Source organism: Cupressus sempervirens, chromosome 9 (assembly GCF_028749045.1).
Source record: "Cupressus sempervirens isolate cs-2001-9-10 chromosome 9, ASM2874904v1, whole genome shotgun sequence".
Classification (NCBI taxonomy): Eukaryota; Viridiplantae; Streptophyta; class Pinopsida; order Cupressales; family Cupressaceae; genus Cupressus; species Cupressus sempervirens.
The window spans coordinates 48,030,425-48,054,346 of record NC_143126.1 but is presented as its reverse complement, the minus strand read 5'-3'; the positions used below and the strand labels follow the sequence as shown (position 1 = coordinate 48,054,346).

Genomic DNA, 23,922 nt, shown 5'->3' with positions numbered 1-23,922 from the left:
AATTGTTAGTAACAAGGTGTGTATTTAAACTAGCTGCATTAATAGGTAAAATTAGTAGAATTGGGCTTACTAATTCACCCCCACTCTCAATATGAGTTGGGATCAATAATTTGTATCAAATCTTAGACCCTAATAGCTACAAGCCTAATAACTTGAGGGGGGATTATATGGTACTGTTAGCATGAATGATGATTTTATTCCTATGGGGGAGTATATTAGCATTATTGGAGATATGATTCAGAGCTTATGTGTTGCATTCATGACAATGTTTGTAATTGATGTCAACATACTAGTTATTCTATGACGACTGGAAGAGCAACATAGAGAGACTGACTTAGTGTAGTTCAAGGATTGAAGATCAAACTATGCACACTTGGGATTATGTTCTAGGGTATGTCTAGAAGCTATAGTTAAGAGCACATACACAAATATGAAGACTAGACATAATTATGCACATTTTGGTAAAGGCAGCTTTCATAAAGTGTTTCAAGAAAGAGAATATTGTTGTTTGGACTTTATCTCCTAACAAAGATGGAATCTAGTTGAGCAAGGTAAGATAGAGGTTGAAGACATGTTGAAGATGACTTGGTTAAGTTGGCATGATTAGATGTTCATTGCATGAAAATTTATGAAGACTATGAACCAACAGATTGATTGTGTCTTTCTCAACTCTAGCCAGATACCAGTTGAAACTTTGAAAAGCTTCAGATTTATCCTTCAAGTACATTAATTTTATCATCCTAGAATAATCATCGACAAACAAAATGAAGAATTTATCTCCAGTGTAGCTCTTTGTACCTATTGGTGCATAAAGATTTGTATGAACTAGTTCTAGGATTTCTTCAGTATTGAAATTCTTACTTTTGAAGCTAGTTTTACCCATCTTTCCAATCTGACATTGTTTGCATATGGAAATTTCGAGTTTCTTCAAATTTGGAATACCTCTTACTCTTTTGTTATTGCTTATAGTAACCAAATTATCAAAGTTTATATGGAACATCCTTTTATGTCATTACCAACTTTCCTCTACATGTGCTAAGAAGCATGAACTATCAGAGAGATCAATATAGAATAGATTACATTTTGTCTGATTGCCAGTTCCAACTAGGTTTCCTTTACCATCCAGAAGCCTAGCCTTCCCATTCATGAATTCTACCTTAAATCCAATGTTGTTCAATTGTGCCACACTTAGAAGATTGTGTCTCAGTCCTTTAACCCAGTAGGCATTATCACATATGCTTCCATTGATTCAATGCAACCTTTTCCCTTCACATAACATGGTTCATTATTTCCAAATTTAACACTTCCACCATCATAGTGCTCCAATTGTTCAAACTTAATTTTATCACCAATCATGTGATGAGAACAACCACTCTCTATTATCCATGTGTCATTATTGCTAACACGAGAAATAAGTGTCATATTTTCATTATCCTCATCATCCTCATCATCTTTAATAGAAATAAATACCATTTCATCTCCATTATCATTGTTAGAGTCTTTGGTAATATAAAAAGATTTCTTACCTCTGTCTTTGTAGCTTTTAAAATCTTTGTTGCCTTTGAACTTGTTGGATTTTCTGTCATCTTTATGTTCCTTGTTTGGACACCTTGCAACAATGTGACCAACTTCTTCGCAAGAAAAATAAATCAATGGAATTTTGACTTTATATTTACCTTTGTCTTTTGGCAACCTTCTTACAATTAGGGCTTCAATGGATTCAAGATCATCATCAGATTCTTCTTCATCATCTGATCAAATTGACCTCTTAGACTTTTTTCTTTGGCTCTCCTTGCATTGTCATCTCCTCCATAGATCTTTTGCAGCTTGTTCCATATTTCACGAGCAATAGGACAACCTTTGACTTCATTAAATAATTGAGAGCAGAAGCAATGTCAATCATCATTGTGTTGTGACTCTTTTTATCTCCCATATGATCCATAGTCAAAGGATCAAGAGGTGACACATATTAGTTCTCAAGGAATTTTAGGCTCGTGTCTCTAATGGTTCCCAAATGCATCCTCATGAGTTCCTATCATGCTCTGAAGTTATCTCTGTTCAACTTGGGAATCTCTCTTATGTAAGACATCTTGATCTTTAGCTTAGGTCCTTGAAACCTTTTCTGTAAGCACCAATAGCTCTGATACCAATTGTTCGAAATATAATAGGAGTAACTGAGAGGGGAGGGGTAAACCTATTATCATGAAAAAATTCCAAATTCCTTAGATGTCAATACAAACTTCTTCTAAACTCACCGCTCAGTTAGAACTAGATATTCGTTGTAACTCGGTCAACAAAGCAATATGATATATTAATGTCTATTAACCTTTAGTAACTTAGTTGTAGAAAGATAAAGCAGTAATCAAATAACATGAACACACAAGACACCAAGATTTAACGTGGAAATCCAATTTGGAAAAATCACTAATGCAACTAGTTACAACTTTTCACTCTTATGAAGTGAGCCCTATTAGGAGCCAAACCTGTTAAAGGTTACAATACACACTATTAGGTGTGACCCCATTAAAGGATTTAAATCACCCTATTAGGAGTGGCCTTGTTAGAGGTCTTTAAGACACTTCAATCTAGAAATGCCACCTAGTTAGAAGATTCATGAAATGATTGTTAAGTCAACTCTATTAATTGATTTCTTCACTACTACAATTGTTAGAGAGTAACAATGATTGACTTGATTTATGAAGAAACTAGATTGCAAATTTAGATAGTTGTTTTGGCTTATCCTCTGGATCCTCCTTGATCATAATATTCTCTGTAGCTCCTTGGATACTCTGCTCTTAATTAGATATCCTTCTCTATTCACATCTTATCTTCTTCACCTCTTGTTCTCATTATTCAATCCACATTTTGACCTTTCATATATATGAAATCTAAAGTCAAGTAAGCTTGAATACCCTTTCAAACAAACAAATAACATCCACTGAGTTGACTTGCATAAACCAAGAAATGGATAAAACTAATATGTTGAAGGTCAGCTAAAACTGGGTCACTCGGTTACCACTAAGTTCCTTGGTAACCAACTTGACTCGGTTTACACTGAACTCCTTTGGTGACCTGACTTGGTTTACATAGGAATTCCTGAACTTCTCTTCTTTTGAACTTTTTCTCAGTGAATACTAGAGTCATTTGAGCTTAGTTCCAACTGGTAGCATTTGGTTACAATATAACATTTGTGTAACATCAATGACAATATATAATTAAACAATTATTATCAACAAGAAAGGTGGCACTATTAAGAGGAAATCCAAAATTTGTCATCAACTATCAAAGCCATAAAACCTCCTGACTAGCTAACATAATTGCCATGTATTTTGCCTCTATAGATGATAATGCGTGAGCATGCTGCTTCTTGCAAGATCATGTGATTGGACCATAACCAAGACATAAAAAAAAACCAAAAGTAGACTTCTGATCATCAATATCACCAACCCAATCTAAGTCTATATAACCAACAATGTGAGGATCTATTGATGTATAGTGAATGTCATAACATATAGTACCTTGAATGTACCTCAAAATGCATTTGGCAACTTTCCAATGACTCTAATGAGGATCATGTGAGAATCGAGAGACAAGTCCAACCACAAAGGAAAGATTAGGACGTGTGTGTGTCAGGTACAACAGACTACCCACAAGCTGTCTATATAAGGTAGAATCCATTGTAGGAGTAGAACAAGTGGTAGATAAAATAACACCCAACTGAAAAGGTGTGGGAGTAGGCTTGTAATCAAGCATGTTGAATCTTTGAAGCATATCAAGAGCATACTTCTGTTGGAGTATGGATATCCCATCTGAAGATTGAACAACATGTAGGCCTAAAAAATAATGTAGAAGTCTAAGGTTTGTCATCTCAAATTGCTCTCTCAAAGTTCATTGAACATTCTAAATCACAAAGGGTGAGCTACCTATAATAATGAGATCATCAACATATAGAACAAGTATCAATAGATCAACCCCATGATGTTGAATGTACAATGTAGGATCGTAATGACAGTGTGTGAAGTGTGATGTATGTAAGAAGGAATCCATCTTCTCATACCAAGCCCAAGGGGTTTGAGACCATAAAAGGACCTCCAAACTTTATACACCATAGAAGAGTTCTGCACAAAACCTTGAGGTTGCTCCACATAGAGATCCTCATGTAGGTTTCCATGCAAAAAGACAATCTTCACATCCATCTAAAAAATTGTCAATCCCTAAGAAGTTGCAAGAGAGAGTACAAGGAGATTAGAATTCATCTTAGAGACAAGAGAAAAGGTCTTAGAATAATCAATACCCTCCACCTATGAAAATCCCTTCGCAACAAGATGTGCCTTGTACCTATCAATAAAACCATCTGCAACATACTTGGTACAATACACCCACCTCCATCAAACCAACTCTTTTCCTTTTGAAAGAGGACAAAGATCCCAATTATGGTTCTTCATCAAAGAAGAGTACTCCTCATCCATAACCCTGTCCCAATTTGAGTGTCCCATCATTTGTTAAAAAACTCTATGGATCATCTGAATGACATGACTCAAAAGTCCAATACCAATTGTCTGAGCACAAGTACAATGAGAATCTAAAGGATCTCCTACCATAGCTCTAGCTGCATCAACATTATCATGAACCCACTTAGGTAATCACAAAACATCAAGGGGAGGAGAGGAAGGTGGACCATCATCAAAATCTTCCAAGGATAAAGAATCATGCAGAGAAGAGAAGGAAGCACTAGGTAGTGCGAGAGAAGTTGGTGATGGAGCCTCCATCGGAGGATAACACTCATCAAACTTGACATCTCGCTGAAACAAGACCTCTCTAGAATCAAGATCAAATAAGTTGTATGCTTTCACATCCTCATAGTAGCCAACAAATATGAGTGGTCAACTCTTCCTCTCCATGGCTTTTTGTTGTGCATTTGGAATAAATGCTCAAGCCTCACTACCAAAAATATGGAATGTAGAAACATTGGGCTTGACATGAGTTCAAGCCTCCTTAGGAGTCAAATATCACAATGTCTTATGAAGCATCTAATTCTGAATATAGTTGGCACAATTGATAGCCTCAACCTAAAAGGAAGGACTCATATCTCGAGATTGTATCATACAATTAGCCATCTCTTGTAATGTTGTGTTCTTTCTCTCAACAACCCCATTCTGCTAAGGCATACATGGAACTATAAACTGATGTGGCAAACCATGCTCAGTGCAACAACCTTTAAAAGATCGATTTGCATACTCCCTACCATTGTCAGTGCATATACACCTGATAAAAAGACTAGACTGCTTCTCCATAAATGTCTTAAAGATTAAAAAAAAAATCAAGGACATTAGACTTGTACTTTAAAAAGTACATCCATGTGTGTCTAGAGAAGTCATCTATGAAGGCAAGTACATAGCAAGAACTAGAAAAAGATGGAGTGGGGAATGACATAAGATCACTATGTATCAACTCCAATGGTGCCTTAGCATGTGTGGATCTACCTATCAAAAAAGGATCTTTGTGATGTTTTCCAAGTGCACAACCTTGACAAACACTGTTAGTACAAGAGATCTAAGTTAGCCCAGTCATTAGCTCCCGTGTACGCATTTGTTGTAGATATTTGTAGTTGACATGGCCAAAATGTTCATGCAAAAGTTTGCTCACTATGTCTACATGAGCAACAAGAGAAACACATGTAGAATCATATCTCTCAAAACCATCAAACGGATATAAGTGAGTCTGTAAATCAACACTCCCAATATCAACAACCAAATCAAGATCATGGAGGTCTTGAATAATCACATCATGCGGTGAGAACGCAACTGTCTTACTAGAGCCAAAATGACAAATTTGATAGACAAACAAGAGCTTCGTAGAAATGACTAGATTTAATAGAACATCCTGTAGGGAACCACCCTCTAAAGAGATAGTGCTAGAACTTGAAACTAAAAGTTGGGGAGAGTCACCAACTATAATATGTCATTGCCACCTGAATTTGTTTTGGGCTTCAGTTTCTACTTTGGCTTCCCCATAGATGTCTGAGCAACCAATGTTTAGTTCTTTGATCCTATTAGAGAGTCCAACTGTGTAAGCTTAACCTGCACTCTAGTCAACTAATTACAGAATACCTCAAATGTGGGCATGGTGAATTTGGGACCTAAAGCATCCATAGTGGAATGGAAGGTATAAGAGAACATCTGAAAGTTTCCTCAGAGCTTTGACAAAAAAAGATAAATGCACTCCTTATTAGTCTTTACTTTTACACAACCGTGTAACAAAGTTCTCTACTATTTAAATTTCATCATAAAGTCCTCAATTGAAGAAAAAACATCAGGTAGAAGTGATGTAAGCTCTACCTCAATTTGAAGTGTCCTTGACTCATTCACTATATCAAATATGCCCTCTAGCTTAGTCCACATATCTCGAGGAGTAGTGCACCCATCAAGATGAAACTATGAACTCTCGAATACCTACAAAGAAATCAGCCCCATGGCCTCATCCATCTTGTTCTTATGTTGCATGACCTTAAAGGCCCTTTATAAAACTGGCTACACATCATCTAAACAAGACCACAATCCTTTTGAACAGAGAAGTCCCGTCATCAAGGACTTCTATGTGTGATAGTTATGTGGGGTTAGAAGTGCCAGATAATAAGAGTCTCGACCATTTGTTTAGAAGGTGTTTGTTTTAATATAGTTCTGGTTTACTAAAGTAAATGACAAAAACAAGCATATAAAACACCCCCACAATGCAAAAAATTGAACCCCAACAACTAGTAGGAAAGCTTATACAATGAGAAGAGCAAAAGATCTTCAAATGAGAATCATATATACCTTTGAAAACATATGATGAAAATAGAAGAGAAACTAGAAACAACTCAAAGAGACCTTTTTTGACACTTCTTTTAGATCAAAAAATATAGCAAAAATGAACAAGTTATGCCTCCCAAGAATAAAAAAATAATCATCTAATTTTGACTACAAAAACAAGTACCTTACTAGAAAATTTCACTAGTAAAACCTATACCATTGTGTTTGACTTAGAATCAGCTTTCCAACGATATCTTGTTTGCCCAATTTTGATGCAGTATGCTCTTGCTAGAGCCAAAAAACCAACAGGTACTTTAGAGGCCAAAAAAAACCTTGGGCCAAAAAAAAGCCCCTCGAGCTATCCACATGACCAACCACTTGCAACAGGGTCTCAGTGGCCCGATGGTGGTGCGATAATGATGTCTGTTGGGGGTGGTGGTGTTTGGGTGGTGTGGGGGCTAGGCGGAGGCCATAGTAGCGACAAGGCTAAGAAATGAAGGTCGGTGAAATCTTTTGCAATAAGGGCTGTATAATTTAAAAAAATCAAAATTTGATTTTTAAAATATTTTTTTTGCTATTTTTTAAATTTTTACCTCATTTTGCATGCCAGGGCTATATGATTGGTAGATAATTTATTTTTGCCTTAGAATTGCCCAGACTCCAAAATAGACGCATTTAATATGGAAATAGGGATTTTGACTTCCTTTGAATCCAACCGTGAGGTTTGCTTGGACTCAAAGTGCTCCAAATTTTGGAAGTCCCTTTATTTTGACCAAAAAAAAAAACAAAAATTGCCAGATCTGTTCTGTCAAACCCTTGTTCCTCTTTTCCTCCAAATAAAAACAAACTATAACAGATCTAACTCTAATACCACAAAGAATTTAATGAGAACAAATCCACAGATCCAGTAGAACACATGCATGCAAGAACTTGTCACAGAGAAGAAAAATACGAGAAGGCAAGGGTTTCACTTTGAAAATATGCAAGAATGAATTGAAATATACAATTGATCAATCCTTATAGGAGGAGATCATAAAACCTAAAAGGGGAACCCTAAGAGGTAAAAGACATTTAATAATTAATATTTAATTATTAAATGAGAATGTATGTGCATAAAAGAAAATCTAAAGAAGGGGGTAAAGGTAATTTAATAAAATGAAATGAAATTAATCCTTTACTCTGATAGTTTTGTTATGTTTCCCTTAAATTTATTTAGAAAATACTCTCTTTTAATTTTGTAGGGTTAGATTCTTGGGCTTTCTGTTGTTCCCAATGACGAATACAAGAAAACGTTAGGTGGATTCTTTAATTAAAAGATTGGTTTTGTTAGGGTGATTTTTGAGTGGAGAGTAGACATAGTCATCTTAAGAAGTTTTAGTCACAATCTACTACAACCATGGCTTCGAAAGAAGCAAATCATTCACTAATATTGTTTTGGTATGAGAATTCTACAGAATCCACCATGGCCCTTAAGGTAAGGAAGTTGATATTCTCACGCTTCTACAAAAGCCACTTGAGGGCCACCTGCATTGGGTTTGGGTGCTAAAATGACTATTGATATTCTAGACTGCAGTGACATAGGAGATGGAGAAAGGGAGCCAGAGTGATGAAAATGATAATCATGCTGCTTGCATAAGACAATGGAGAATGGAAAGTTATGGAAAGAAGGAAAAGTAGAAAGTTCCACACTATATTTTTATTATTATTTATAAGTTGAAAAACAATTCAACTCCCAAAAAGAAAATTACTCTCAATCAATAAGAAAAGATAAATTAAATTTTAAAAAATAAATTTTAAATTAACACAACTCAAATCTTAATATCTTAGATTTTTAAGATTTTTCAAATCACTATAGAAACATAAGTTCCCTACCTTACAAAGTCAAAAACTAATGATTAATCTCTAAATAACTCTCATGAATAATTATAATCATTCATAATCCATTTAAGAAATTGATGAAGAGTCACTTTTATTTTTTTCCTTTTGAAATAGATATTTATGTTCCACCAAACAAAGGACAATCTCGGAGAGAACCACTCAAACTTGGATTCCTTCACTACCGGAAAAAGAATAAAAAAAGAATAGATGCATCTTTTATTAGGATTGTATTGCACCCTTTTTCTAGATGGTGAAAGGTGTCACATTTCTCCCTCTACCACCATGGGCCATAAATTCAAGCACAGGTGTCCACCATGTATTTAGTGATGATGCTTCTCAGAACGTAGTGTTTGCTCGGTCTAGACAGGCCCCTAGTCCAGCTTAAATTAGTATTAGGTGGGATACCTTAATCGTAAGGAATAAATAATCTATTTCACCCTTTTGGGAGACAGAAGACCAACTTTACAAAAAATTAAATAAAAAGAATATACTAAAATAGATTCACTGCCACGAAGCCACGAAATCTTATCTATGTAAATACTTCAACGGAAACCTACACGGAACATGAAAACGCGACAAAGATTAATTTTTTTTTTCGGGGTCTGACTATTGAAAATCAAAGTGAAAAAATAACAATTAATAAATAATAATAATAAAAACTACAAATTTAAAGCTCCATAAGCTTTACACGATACCCTCGTTTCCTTCCCATTAGTTCTTTTCCGCAGCGGTTTCAGGAGCTCGGCATGAATGTAAATGTAAGTACTTTTTCTCGCGATTTTGTCCTTGCTTGTCAGTAATGGCGTGAGGGCTTTAGAATGAGCTTTTCCGCGGAAAAAATGGTATTGAATTAGTTAAATTGCTTGCAGTTTGCAGCACAAACCCTTAGTGATTTTGTTTTCAGCGGAGTTTTACTCGTAATCACTTGAAATTACCCTTCTCCGGTAAGTATTTAGCATTTTAGATCACTTAAGTATTTTAGCTTTTAAATGCTGGATGCCTGAAATTGGAGAGGCCTTGATTAAGTATTGTGGCAGGTGGGTGATTGAGAATTGTGTTGTTGGGGTTTATAGCGTCTGATCTGAATTTTGATTTTTCTTATAGTATTGTGTAATGTTACGTGGATTGTTTTACAGGGAATGACGTAATATGTTTTTCTGAGAGTGCATGGCAGCGTGTGAGGGTTGTTTTGCGTAATTCGGAGGGTTACACAGGATTTATTAGAGGGTTACGGAATTTATAAGAAAAAACGTGTGCACTTGTAAAGGAGGTTGGAGAATGCAGAATCGGCATGTTAATAAGGGTAATTTTTTGTGTTTTTGTTGTTATCGTTTTCGTTAATTGGACTGTTCTGGCGATAACATGCATCTGAACATCCAATAAAAAAAGCAGCTGCAGCAAGATTGATTAATTAGTGTGTGCTTTTCAAGGGGTCTCTCTAAACTTTCCGTGCCTGGGTTGTTTAAAATTTTGGATGTTCTTTTCTTTTATTTTTCAAGGGGCGTGTCATAAATTTCTTTTGTTATTTCCTATTTCTTACTTGTCACATAAAATTTATATGGAAATTTGTAGATCAAATCTACATGGAAAATATAAAGAAAAATCTGGAGAGAAGATGCAGCTTTCAGCGAAATGGCAAAAAATTCACAAGTAGTGGCTACATAATTTCAAGCCCCGCTTTTTCTATGGCTGGAATTGTCTGGCTCTGACCTTTATAGGAGCAGTTCCTATTTTTGAGGAGAACAATTTACCGCGGGGATGTGTAAAGAAATATGCACAGGATCTCCTTTTCGTGAAAATTACAAGCACTAGCTTAAGCACGGGACCATGCTTTAGTTCCTTGGAAGGATGTTTGATCAATTTTGTCAGTAGCCCCCCAGAAAGGAAATTTAGGAGCCAAATGCAGAAGTAGGGCCCCATAGAACAGAGTAGATGTGCTGCAACCGTTTGTTGGAGAACTGCATGAGGAAAACTGTTAACTGTTATTAGAAAATAATAAAATATAGAAATAGAGTAACAACTAGTGCTACTTTTTGACAAAATAACTGCTAAAGTATCATTGCAAAGTTCTAATACTCCATCAGAAGAAGTAGTTTGTATTTTAAAATCTTCTTCGTAAAGAATATCATCTCCACATATTCAGGTATAGATTGTAAACTTTTCAGTTTTAGATACGTGAATTCCACAAGATTACCGACTTGATAGAGATAGGAACAGCTACCCTTTACATTGTACCCAACTTGTAGTATTTATTAAAAAGTATGCATGGGATTGCATTTACCTCAAAATAGAGGCAGTAGTCCAAGCACGGGACAGTTCTCCAGTCTCATGGAAGGGTGCTTGAGCATTTTTCTTAGTAGGTTTCAGGGAGGAAACTGAGGAGTTAAATGCAGATCGAGGGCCCTGTAGTACAGAATATTTTCATGTCTCTGCTGTTTGTCGAAGAACCGGACAATGATAGCTATTGTTTAGCTGTTGTAGAAAATCTATTTCAAAATCACCAACAGGACGCTGGCAGTTGTCAAAAAGAAGTGCTTAAATATCTCTGCAGGAATTGCAGTGCTTTATCCCCTCACTGCAATTAATAGGTTAAATTCTTCTTTCCAAAGCTACCCACACTACATTTTCAGGTGTACATTCTAAACTTTGCAGTTTTAAATAAATGAATTCTGTGAGACCGCTGACAAATAGAAATAGGAGCTGCAAGTCTTGCCATGGAGCCCGATTACTAGAATCTTATTGATTCAAACTCTTGAAGGGCAGAAAATTATTTTTTTGGTATATTTAATGATAATGTGTCCGAGATAGGCAATGTTGTTATTGTCATCTCACACTTTTTACCATTTAAAAGTAACCTGTTCTCCTTCAGCACTTTTTCTGTTGTATGTTATACTGAAAGCCAATATAGCATCCAGATAGACAATTGCACGAGAATCAATGTGGCATAACTACCTTGTCTATTAATCTCATGAAGATGGTTGGAGTATTTCACATTCCAAACAGTTGTATGAACCACTTGTGCAATCTTTGCTTTGTCTTAACTTTGTTTTCCATGTATCCTCTTCTTTTATTTGAACTCATTGATACCTTGATTTTAAAGCTAAGTTTGTAAACTACTTTGCATGTTGAAGTTGATCTAAGAGATGATCAATAGGGGTTGGCAGAAACCTCTTTTTGGTCATAATTTTGTTCAATGCTCTACACTCAACAATGAACACACATTTTCCAACTCTCGTCTTTCTTTGGCACAATAATGATAGAACCGTAAGGTGAACTACTATGTCTGATCACACCTTGCTTAATGACTGCCTTTGGTTGCAACTTAACCTCATTAGTCTCAACCACACTTAGATGCTATGGCCCACTGTTTGGAAATGGGTGATTGGGCAACAATTGTACTCATCCAGCTTGCCTAGCGGAAAGACCGCTGGCTTTAAGAATAGCACAGAGAATTGGTTTGACAGATTTCCTATTTCTTGCCATTCTTGATATGAGTAGGCACCCCATTTAATGTCTTTATCTTAGTCCTCATGCTTTTCTTTCCTAGGTAGTTACAAAATAGAAAAAAATCTTTCTACTTGCATTGATAAGCCTCTGAGCATAGGAAACCTGAAGCATGGATATTTTGGATCTTCCAACATAGGATTATAAGGTGAAGTCTTCACTATTCAAACAAATTCTACACTGATCTTTTCTTTTTGAGTAGATTTTATCTTTCATATAGAGATAGGGAATCCCAAAAATGACACCACAAACATCTAAATGTATCAAATCAATTAGAAGCTTATCCTTAAACCTTGAATCAGGCCCAAATGACAACATACATTGTTTTGTGCTTGAGATATCTAATTGTTTTAGCCTTCTTGAATGGAATGGATGAGGATGGTCCATGGTCTTCAACCCAAGCTTGCCAATTAGTTGCGGAAAGATTAGGCATCAATCTTCTTTCCCTTGATTTGAATCTTGATGTCGAAGAGTTCAAAGAGTTCTTCATCTCAAGTTTCATCATCCATTACACATTCTCATTTACAAACTATGGCAAGATAATCATTCATCCACCTTAGAGATGGATTCAATCCATTGGCCTTTTCTTACACTCATGACATTCTTGCAAATTTTTTTTAATTTCCAAGAATTCACTAACTTGAGATGCAACTTTCAATATCTTTTTGTTGAATGCCCCATCCATGTTACACTGAGAAAAAATGGAAGTTTTTCTTTGCCCACGTCCTCAGTAATTATTATTAATTGTTGGGGATCACCTTGTGCTGTAGTAGTGTTGTGGTTGCACTGTTAATGGTGCAACCAAGGTTGTAATCCCCGCTTGGCCCAAAAGTGGTGTTAATGTTGGTTGGGCCCACCTCGGTTGTTGTGCTTGTGGAGATAAGGACAATGCTAATGTTGGTGGATTGGTGCACGTGTAAGGAGATGGAGATTACGGTGTTCATGCCGAACAACGTTCAAGCCGATAGAGATGGAGATAACGATGTTCAACTCTCAAGATCGTCGCTGGGCTAGTAGTGCTCGCGGACCATGTGTCGGACCTACATTGGGAGTGTTGGTTGTGCCCCTTGGGCTTGGAGTCCTTGTTGGGCTTTCATGCTCGTAGGTCTTGGGTGTTTGATTTGGGGATGAGGTCCCACAAATTTGTGGCCTCATTGGTTTGTAGTTCCAATCAAAAGTGAAACATTAACGATCAAAAACAAAATTATTATTAATTATTATATTTTCCTTTGATCTTATTGTTGTTTTTTATCTCCACCATGCTGCTCCTCTTTACCTTGCCATTTTTGCTGTAAGAAGAGTTCCTCTTTGTGTCTAGCTTTTGCAAATGCACTCCATCAATGCCTCAGGGTTGGCTCATTAGAACATGTCTCTTTATATGTTCAAACAACCCACATATGTACTTTGCAAGCATCTCATAGTCCAAAGTATTTTTCACGAGTTGTAACAATTGCTTCTTGAACCTCATTGGTATATTTTTGATTGATGTCCTTTTCTTTTTCTAAAGCACTAAACCTTCTTTTTCATGGCGAATTGGATAAAATTGCTTATTGATCAACCTTTAAAATTAATGAACTTGGATATGGGTGTATATTTCGATTTTCCAAAGAAAAGAGGGTAGCTTTCATACCATGTGAGAGATCTCCAAGTAGCTTATGTCCTGTAAATGCAATTTGCTGATGATGTGGAGATGGTGTTATAAAACTTGTTGAGCCAACTTCTCAACTCTCTCATCTTATAATCAATAGTTTGCTATCAACCGTAGCTTCAACTTTGAAGAATCCTTCATGAGATGTTCTCTTTGTTCATTTTGTAAATTAGCATTTAAACTTTTAATGTTTTCTTAGTTCTATGCATAAAATGTGTATGATTTAATCTTTTCTAGGAAAGCACTAAAGATAACCTACTTTCCTACCTACAAAGTATATCTACCCAAGAGGCTATGTTCATTACCTCGACAAATATACTAAAGTTGTTAAACTTCTAACATCAATACTCATACTGGTCTGATTGTGCAGACTGCACATTACTCTTCTCTCTTAGAATACCATTTTGAAGGCGTTTAAATACATTACTATTGGCTAAAGAATGAGTGGCGATCCTTGGCAATGATTTTTTGTTATGCACTAACAATAACTATTTAGTTATGTTGGTTAACTATTAGTCATCTCCTTTGAGCGCTGATTTCAACAAGGTAGTGTGGGCCGACCTAGAAAGGGTCATGTCCCTTTAGGGGACATGCCCTTTGGTTATGGTATAAGAGGTGGGTGTGGTTGAAGTTTAAGGACACACAAGAAACACAAGTCTGCTCCTTAATCAATAATGCCCTAAGACGACTTGCAGAAATTAAAAAGAATTTCCAGAATTATATTTTCTCCATTCATTTAAGACTGTATATTGAAGATCATCTACAACAAGCATAAAAGGTACAATTTAAGTTTGATTCTTAACAGAATTTTGCAGAAACTATACATGGTATCAGAGCTCTGGTAGTCGAACCTAGGCTCTGCAAATCAAATAATCAGACTTGATATATATCTAGCATCATTCTTCTATGCAATGACATACACAATCAGACCTGAGGACAGGTTTAATGGGAAAGAACACTTTGATGCTTGGAAATTCAGAATCATGATGATTCTTGAAGAAAATGATGTAAAACAATTTGTTGATTCAGCATCCAGACAACCTACCATTGAACCTCATAAAACTATCTAGAGTAAAGGAAATAGAAAAGCCATTCAGATCATATTAGATGGAGTGAAAAATGATATAGTACCCATGCTAACGAAACATCAAACAACATTTGATATGATGAATGAATTACTAAATGCATATGAGGTTAACAATGCAACTGGAGTTCTCGCACTAAATAGGCAACTAAATCACATACAAATAAAGAAGGGAGAATCGATGAATTCTTACTTCCTAAGGTTTGCCAGCCTAAGAGGTGAACTTGGGAACTATCATTAATGATACAGAACTAACACTAATGGCTATAGATGGATTACCAAATTCATGGGAAACATTCGCACAAGGAAGTAAGTGCCAGAGATAATCTTCTTGACTTCAATAGACTTAAGGGAGATTGTCTTCAGGAAGAATCCAGAAAACTTAAGAAAGGAGGAAAATTGAAAACGGAAGATGAAGAACTTCATGTTCTTAATACAAATTCCTATAAAGGCAAGAAGAAGCATTTCAAGAAGAAAAGGGGTAATCAAAAGAATGACAACCTAAAAAAGATCTATCCAAAGTCAAATGCTTTAGATGCGAAAAGTTTGGACACTACAGATCTAATTGCCCTAAGAATTCTAAACAACAAGTGAATTGTACAAACATTACTAGGGAAGAAGATAACTATGATCTTGAGAATCGTGTATTGTATTTGACACTATCAAATGAAGTCTCAAGTAAAGCATGGGTGATTGATAGTGGATCATCTCGACATATTATAGGATACAAAGAAGCACTAGACTCTATATCAGAAAAGGTTAATGGCGAAGTCACCATTGGTGATAATTTAGCACATTCTGTTAAAGGAATTGGAAATTGCACCTTGAAACTAAAATCGAGTAGTTCTCTTCTTTTCAAATGAGTGCTTTATGTACCAGGAATAAAAAGGAATCTAATCTCGGTTACAACACTTGAAGATGCACATAATGTTGCATTCATGGACGGTAAGGTCATAACCTGGGCTAAGAACTCCTCATTTAAGAAAGCAAAATTGATTGGTCAAAGAAAAGGGTATTTGTATGAATTAAATTCAGAACCTAGTGGACCTATTCAAGTCTTAATTCATGAAGTTGTTGATATTAACGAACTATGGCACAAAAGGTTAGGACATCTAAATTTCAAAACCTTATCAACTATAGAGAAGATGGTTACTGGTTTGCCTAAACTGAATAAAGATCACTCAAGCATATGCAAAGGATGTGCTCTGGGTAAGAGCAGCAAAAGTCCATTTCATGACAGCACTAGAAAAACTAACAATGTTTTGGAATTAATCTACTCAAATTTATGTGGACCTATGTCGGTTTCTTCTCTTGGAGGATTCTGGTACTATATACTTTTTATAAATGACTTCTCTAGGAAAACATGGATTTACTTCTTCAAATGCAAAGAATCAGAAGAAATCCTAAAGAGATTTAAAAAATTTAAAACCTTAACTGAAAACTTATTAGGACATAAAATTAAAACTCTTAGGACTGATAATGGAGGGGAATACACCTCAGATTTGTTTAAAAGGTTTTGTAAAGAAACAAGAATTAAGGAGTATACCATTCCTTATAACTTGCAACAAAACAGGGTAGCAGAAAGGAAGAATAGAACAATTATAGAAGCTGCAAGAGCTATGATATTTGATCAAAATTTAGAATATTATCTTTGGGCAAAAGGCTCTTGTACTGCTCTCTATATTCAAAACAGAAGTCCTCACTCCTACCTTAGAGATGAAACTCCTAAAGAAGTCTTTACTAAGATTAAACCCAATATAAGTCCTTAGTTTTTTTAGGTGCCCAGTATATATCCATGTTCCAAAAGAAAAGAGAACTAAGTTAGAACCCTTTGGGAGGAAAGGTATTTTTTTAGGGTATAGGATTTTCATAACTAGTCAGAAAAATATTGAACTTAGTAGGGATGTAATTATTTGAAGAAGATTTAGCATTCAAAAGAGCCCTAAGTTCTGAATAACCCTCTACATTACCTAGTTCTGAAAGAAATACTAAATTTGAGTCTCAGAGGGAGAACATTGAAGAAATTGAAGATGAAATTCAAAATCTTAATTTTGAAGAAACTCAAAATTCTAAGAAAAGACCACTTTGGGCTATTAAGACAATAGAGGAAGCACAAGACTTCGCTGCACCATACGGAACAATTAGAGAAAGCAAAAGACCCAAAAGATTTTCTAGCTATACAACAAAGTTGAATGATTTGTCTAAATCAGAACCAACTAATGTTTTAGATGCTATTAAACATACAACTTGGAAGGGTGCTATGACGGAAGAATACCAATCCATTATGAAGAATGATGTTTGGGAAATTGTTCCTAGACCTGAAGGAAAATCTATTGTCTCTTCCAAGTGGATATTTAAAATAAAGCATGTTGCTGATGGATTCTCTCAGAAAGAAGGGATTGATTGTGAAGAAACCTGTGCTCCTGTTGCCAGATACACCTCTATAAGAGCAGTCCTAGCTATTGCAGCATCGAAGGGATGGAAAGTACATCAGATGGATGTAAAAACAACATTCCTGAATGGAAATATTACAAAAGAGGTATGTTTGGAACAACCTGAAGGATTTGAAACTCATGATTCTAAAGTTTTTGTTCACAAGCTCAAGAAAGCTCTCTATGGGCTTAAAAAGGCTCCAAGGGCTTGGTATGAAAGAATTGATAAGTATCTCACCGGCTTAGGATTCTCCAAAAATGAAGTCGATCCAAATCTATATTATAAAAAGGATAAAGATGATATGGTAATTTTGATACTGTATGTTGATGATCTACTAATAACAGGTGAACTCATCTAGATCTAACAATAGTTCAAGATCATTTGTGACATAGACATACTTTATCTTGTGTTCTTGTAGATCTTAACTCAGGATCAAGTTGTGATATAGGATTGCTAGTACCTATGAGTCACAACCTGGAGAAATGAAGAATTTAATTATTCGTCGGATTTTATCTTGTGATGCAATACTGACATCACTAGTATAAGTGATGAGTCATATCACAAGACGGTTATATGACGTAGTATCATGTGTTCCATGATACCACTCGCTCAGAAGATTCAAATAGATATAGAGTATTAGTCTATGCTTATTCATCGTAATTGATGATGCTAGATATGTTATCTCTTAGTATGATTATCAAGTTAAGAGGGAGTGTCAAACTTCTAACATCGATACTCATATTGGTCTGATTGTGTAGACTGGACATTACTCTTCTCTCTTAGAATACCATTCTAAAGGCATTTAAATTCAATACTCTTGGCTAAAGAATGAGTGGTGATCCTTGGCAATGATTTTTTGTTATGCACTAACAATAATTATTTAGTTATGTTGGTTAACCATAAGTCATCTCCTTTGAGCGTCGATTTCAACAAGGTAGTGTGGGCCGACCTAGAGAGGGTCATCCCTTTAGGAGACATGCCCTTTGGTTATGGTATAAGAGGTAGGTGTGGTTGAAGTTTAAGGACACACAAGAACACAAGGCTGCTCCTTAATCAGTACTGACCTAAGACAACTTGCAGAAATTAAAAAGAATTTCCAGAATTATATTTTCTCCATTCATTCAAGATTGTATATTGAAGATCATCTACAACAAGCATAAAAGGTACAATTTAATTCTGATTCTTAACAGAATTTTGCAGAAACTTTACAAAAGTTGGGTTTTATATAAACTACTAAAAGATTAACTATGCTATAGAAATGGAAAAAGTTGTTAACAAGAGCATCCTTGATTATTTGGTTGAAATATAAGGTGAGTTGATGCAATGAAATATTGGAATGTTGAAGTATAAAAGATCAGGAGCAAGTTTCGAATAGGAAATTGTTAGTTAAGGTGTTGTTTTACAATGAGTGGTTATAACCATACTATCATGGTAGCAGTTGGGTACAAGCATATTGGAGGTAAAAGAACAAGACATTTGGCTGCTTGACATTTGGTGGTACAATTGTTGTGGTAATCATACTAGAACACTTATAGCCTTGACATTTTGGGTTTTAAAATGGTCACAAGTTGTGTGAGTTCCTCTATACTTATTGCTAGGCTTGTTGATTTTGGAGATGGTGTTCTATGATGCTTTTTGGATAAACATTGGAATGGTGTTTTAACACTATATATAATTGTTAAATCAAATAGGCACACACCATGTTGTCTTCTAGATTTTCATTTCAAGGTTCTTGTTGCATTTAGTTTCCTAATAACACACACCTTAAATTTTTAGACTATGTATGCACCTTGTAGTTTTTTAAATTTATCATTTCAAGGTTCACGTTGCATTTTATTTCCTAATAGCTCACTCCTTAAAGTTATAGACCAACTATCTATGCTTTGCGGAGCTTTTGGAATAGGGACATTTTAGGGGACAGAGACATGTTTTTAATACATGCACGATTCGAAGCCAAAATTTAGGGTACATGACCTTAGGGGACAACGATTAAAAGCATAAGGATTTTTTTATATATAGAGACAAAAAATTTCAAATGTGCATATCATAACATTGATAAACCATTTGTAATAAACATTTTCGAAGCTCAATACATGTAACATAACAAATTGAAACGAACAAAATTCAAATGCTAAGTACTTTCATTGTAATATATATGGCATACATGTAGCAAATATGCCCAAGGACCTAAGTATCATGCATGAAATCAAAATGACATAAACAGTAGTCCAACTAAAATACTAAAAGTAAACAATAAACAATAACATAGAAGTTAAGTTCCAACTCCACAATTAGATGTCCATACTCCTCAATAATCAAAATCAATAATGTATTTGCAAATAGTATATGCCAAATATATGGCTATCCTCTGAGTCACTAATAGGGGTAGGCAGAGGGTCCTCATCTAATGGAACCCCAAGCAATCCTAGAGGTGTCTCATCCTCCTCAACTTGCACAGCATCCTCGAGATTAACATCCCAACGTAATGTTGAAGCCTAACAATATTGAGGAGTCTGGTGAACTTGTGGCTGCAATAAATTGTGAACAACCACTAACTTCTCTGATCGTTTAGAGGTAAGGTTTTTCCTCTTTGCTGATTGGATGAAGCTATATGTGGACTGATTCCTTTTTGTAGCAAAGGAACTCACAACTTTTGAAATAAGATGAATGACAAAAACTCTCATCTCAAGTGTATCTTTACCATGCCATGTCTACCATCCAATAGGGTCCCCTTTAGTCTATTGGTCTTAGCCTTTGGCCTACTAGAGGTTGGACTACAAAGATTGACAAAGTCAAGCCACTGCTCCTCAAAGAGTACCAACATCTGTATCATTGTAAGGGCCTTGAAGAAGCTCTCCTTCACCTGAGTTGAACGAATAAAAAAGTTAAAACATAATAATTAGCAAATGTCAAATAATGATTGACGATCGTTGAAGATTGAAGAGATCTATTTTGAAGCTTGCTATTTCACATTTAAATTGAAAAATAAAACATGAGGTTTTGAGTTGAGACTCACCTCCTCATCCCTAGAATTGACAACATAGGCTGCCATGTGAAGCGGGGTGTTCATAATGTCTCACCTTCGCCTCACAATGGGCTTAATATTTTCCTTATAAAACCCCAAATTAAGATCGATGGCATGAATAACTTGCTTGATCTGCTCAAGCATGCTATCAAAAGTCTTATAAATCTCTCGAAGGCTAGGAGAGTCAATATCAACGTATCTAATGATCCACACAATAGGGTCAATGAAGGAGCAAATGTAACTGCAAATTTAAGCAAGTTACAAGTGAGAAACATCATAAATTTCAATATTGTTAATTCTAAAATAATAAAATCAGCAAATGCTAAAATCAGAAATTTTGTCAAATTAGCAATAACAATTATTTAAGTTTTTTGCCTCATTGTGGTCTACCAATTATCATCTAGGATTCTTTGTTTTACACTTATTCCATCTGGGGTGCTTGATTCATGCCATCTATTCCACTATGCATTGACCACCATGGATTATAAGGGCTCTTGACTGCAAGCATCCTCTCCAACAAATAGATTAGCTAGCATATCTAGTCACTACGAGTTCGAGGAATGCTTTCTTGGAAAATATCCTAAATAATGCAAGAGATGTGTGATGATTGGTAATAAACATTTGCATCATTAGCCTCAAATACCATAGCTTTTATCCAATCAATATTTCCAATGTGCTTCAAGGTGTTATTCAATGCATGTGCATGACATGGGGTCCAAAATGTGTCTCTATAAGTACTCTCCATCATCATTCCAGCTGACTTACACACCTGAGCTGAATCAACGACTACTGGCACAACATTTGAAGGTCCAATTTTTTTTGTAGCATCCTTCAAAATTTGAAAATGGAAGGATGTATCCTCCCTTTCCCTGTACAATCAGCAGCTTGAAGGAAATAAGAGCTCGTTGTGCTAGTGACTATAAGATTGATGAGTGGCCAATGTTTGATATCGGTCCACCCATCCATGATCCATCAGTCATCCATGTTTGTCTCATATCCTCCATCAAAATGCTTACTTTTGTATACTCTTTATCAAGGGCAATGGTGCATAGTTTTGTATCTCTCGGGTGTACAAATGAGGGGCCAACAATATATTTATCTTTGCACATTTGTTTATATAATGAGGAACGTGACACATGGAATGGCACGAAACCTACCAATAGATTCTTTAGTCTTCTCTTTTGCAGTCACATTAAACAAATCAGCAACATTTGTTTCTCTTTTGATCGTCTTTCCCTTTTCTCTACTAGTAGTGGTTGTGCTTGTGGAGGTTGTGCCACTCATATGCATATTGGCTTGCACATTCTCTATTAGATTCCCTAGTTTTAATCTCCCCCCCTCCATGTGCAATCTAGTGGCCTCATTTTTCTTTCTTGTGTAATCATTTTGATAAGTTTGCTCCTCACCCATCTATCAATAAAAGATGGCAATACAGTCTAGTGTATCTCCCACAAAAATGTTTGTTAAATATATGACATTCCCAGTCCCTCCTACCCCCCAAATGTTTTTCTTCTTATTCTTCTCTACTCTTGAGGCAAATTGTAGGAGAGGTTTCTTTGGGTTGAGTGGGCCTTTGCCATATTTTTTGAGGATATGGGAAGGGCACTCAAAGGGATTTGAGGTTGCTGCTTCTTCTCTGTGAACATCCACATTAGTTGAAGACCCCCTATGGCTGCTGTAGAACTAGGTTTTTTTCTGATATTTGAGTTTCTTGCATAGCAACATTTGTGCTATCACTACTTTCGTCATAGTCACTCTCACTGCTGCTCATGTTTTCAGATTTTGCAATGTACTGTAGTCCTGCAAGTTATTAAAAAAGATATTTCAATGTTTCATTCAAAATGCCCTCTCTATGAGAACAAAAATGAAAAATGGCAACAAATTGCGATAAAGTTTGAGACAAACAAAAGGAAATTGAAACACATACCTGGAATGAAGAAGATATGAATGCAAAACCTCCTTTTGCAACTTCAAAATGCAATCTTTCCTCACTGTTATTGCTGCTCTATGTTTTCGTCTTCTTCTTAGCAACTTTGATAAAAACAAATGAGAAGAAACTTACATTTCTAGTGTTTTGATAGTCAAAATAGGGTTTACAGTATTTTATGATAACCTAGAAGCTATTTGGGGCCTGTGCGGTTAAGAAATTAAAAAAAAAAAAGTGTTATTTTGCCTTTGATGCTGTCCATGCACCAGCTGGAAAAAAGGGGATGGCCCTCAGTCCAGGGGACAGTTGAAGGATGACCTTGGTGTCCTTGGGACTGATTGTTGTACTCTCGTTTCTTGGCATGCAAATTTCATGTTTCGGGGATGGTCTCCAATTTGATCAATTTGGGAATGGCATGGGGGACGGGGAAAAAAATGTCCCTGTGTCCCTGTTTTGTCCCCGCTACAAGAACGGATCAAAACACCCAGAGGATGAGTCCACGTGAAGCATAGCTAACATATTCATTTCAAGGTTCATGTTACATTTTGTGTCCTGAGAGCACACATCTTTTGTCACAATGAAAATAATATAAGTGTGTGGTAGGGCACGGCAGGAATTTGCTTACAATTAAAAATGCAGTTCTTTCAACATTAATAGCCAGCAAATTGATTAATTTGTGAACATTATTCAATTGATTAACTTTTTCAATTTTTACTTGGTTCTATCCAGTGTACCTTGACTACTTTTCCCTTGGGTCTTTCCTAAAGTCTACGCATTTTTATGATCGTTTTGTCATGCTCAAAACTTGACCTTTTGAACTTGTGTAACTAGTTTAACTGTAGAACCCTATTCATTTTATTTGCTTTGTATGTACATTTCCATTTGCAGTTTCTCAAGGTTCATGGAAGTATGGCTGGAATGCAATACGTAGCTTCCTTATTATTGTAGATTTATCTGTAGAACCCTATTCATTTTATTTGCTTTGTATGTACATTTCCATTTGCAGTTTCTCAAGGTTCATGGAAGTATGGCTGGAATGCAATACGTAGCTTCCTTATTATTGTAGATTTATGAGTTCTCACGATAGATACTGATTTTCTTGGTTTGTAGCCATTGATGACAATGAACCAGTTGAGAAACAACAGAAGCACCACCAACACCAGCTCGAACGTGGTCAGAAACTGCAGCAGCAACATCAGACCTCAATTGGCATACCACCACCAACTGGAGAATTCATTACAGCACATACCCAACTTGATCAGTCCATGGTACTATTCTACCTTATGGCTAAAATTTCACTTTGGGTACAATTTGTTTTCAATTAACACCAGATCAATTGATCTCTTTAGAGGGGAGAGTTAATATCATCCCAAGGAATATGATGGAGCACAACCTGTACAATTGTTTTAGTAAACTGTATTTGCAATCATTGGATGTCTTGGGATGGATGTAAAAATGTCTTCAGCTTTAATAAAGGCAGAGAAGGCTAAGAAGAAAAACCTGTTTGTTGTCTAATTCTGCAAATATCTGACAAGTTGATTTTATATTGAAGGGGGTAGATGCACCAAGGCAAGCCCCTACTGGATATCCTTTCTTTGGAAACATGGTTGCATATGGTCCGCAACCTATGGT

The 23,922-nt window shown here is 35.8% G+C and overlaps 1 protein-coding gene across 3 annotated transcripts in view; it reads left to right on the top strand.

The window, feature by feature from the left end:
* The first annotated feature begins 9,362 nt into the window (after positions 1–9,362).
* LOC149537552 (nuclear transcription factor Y subunit A-3-like) overlaps positions 9,363–23,922 on the top strand; it is a 30,897-nt gene continuing 16,337 nt past the window's right edge. The window contains exons 1-5 of one of the 3 annotated variants that reach the window (XM_089798955.1): positions 9,363–9,427; positions 9,539–9,613; positions 9,844–9,972; positions 23,401–23,558; positions 23,843–23,920. In XM_089798955.1, the coding sequence (XP_089655081.1) occupies positions 9,948–9,972; positions 23,401–23,558; positions 23,843–23,920 (261 nt within the window). In that variant the 5' untranslated portion in view covers positions 9,363–9,427; positions 9,539–9,613; positions 9,844–9,947. Of the gene's footprint in view, positions 9,428–9,538; positions 9,614–9,805; positions 9,973–23,400; positions 23,559–23,842; positions 23,921–23,922 lie in introns of all 3 variants that reach the window. The other 2 variants (XM_089798953.1, XM_089798954.1) reach the window with 2 other exon arrangements.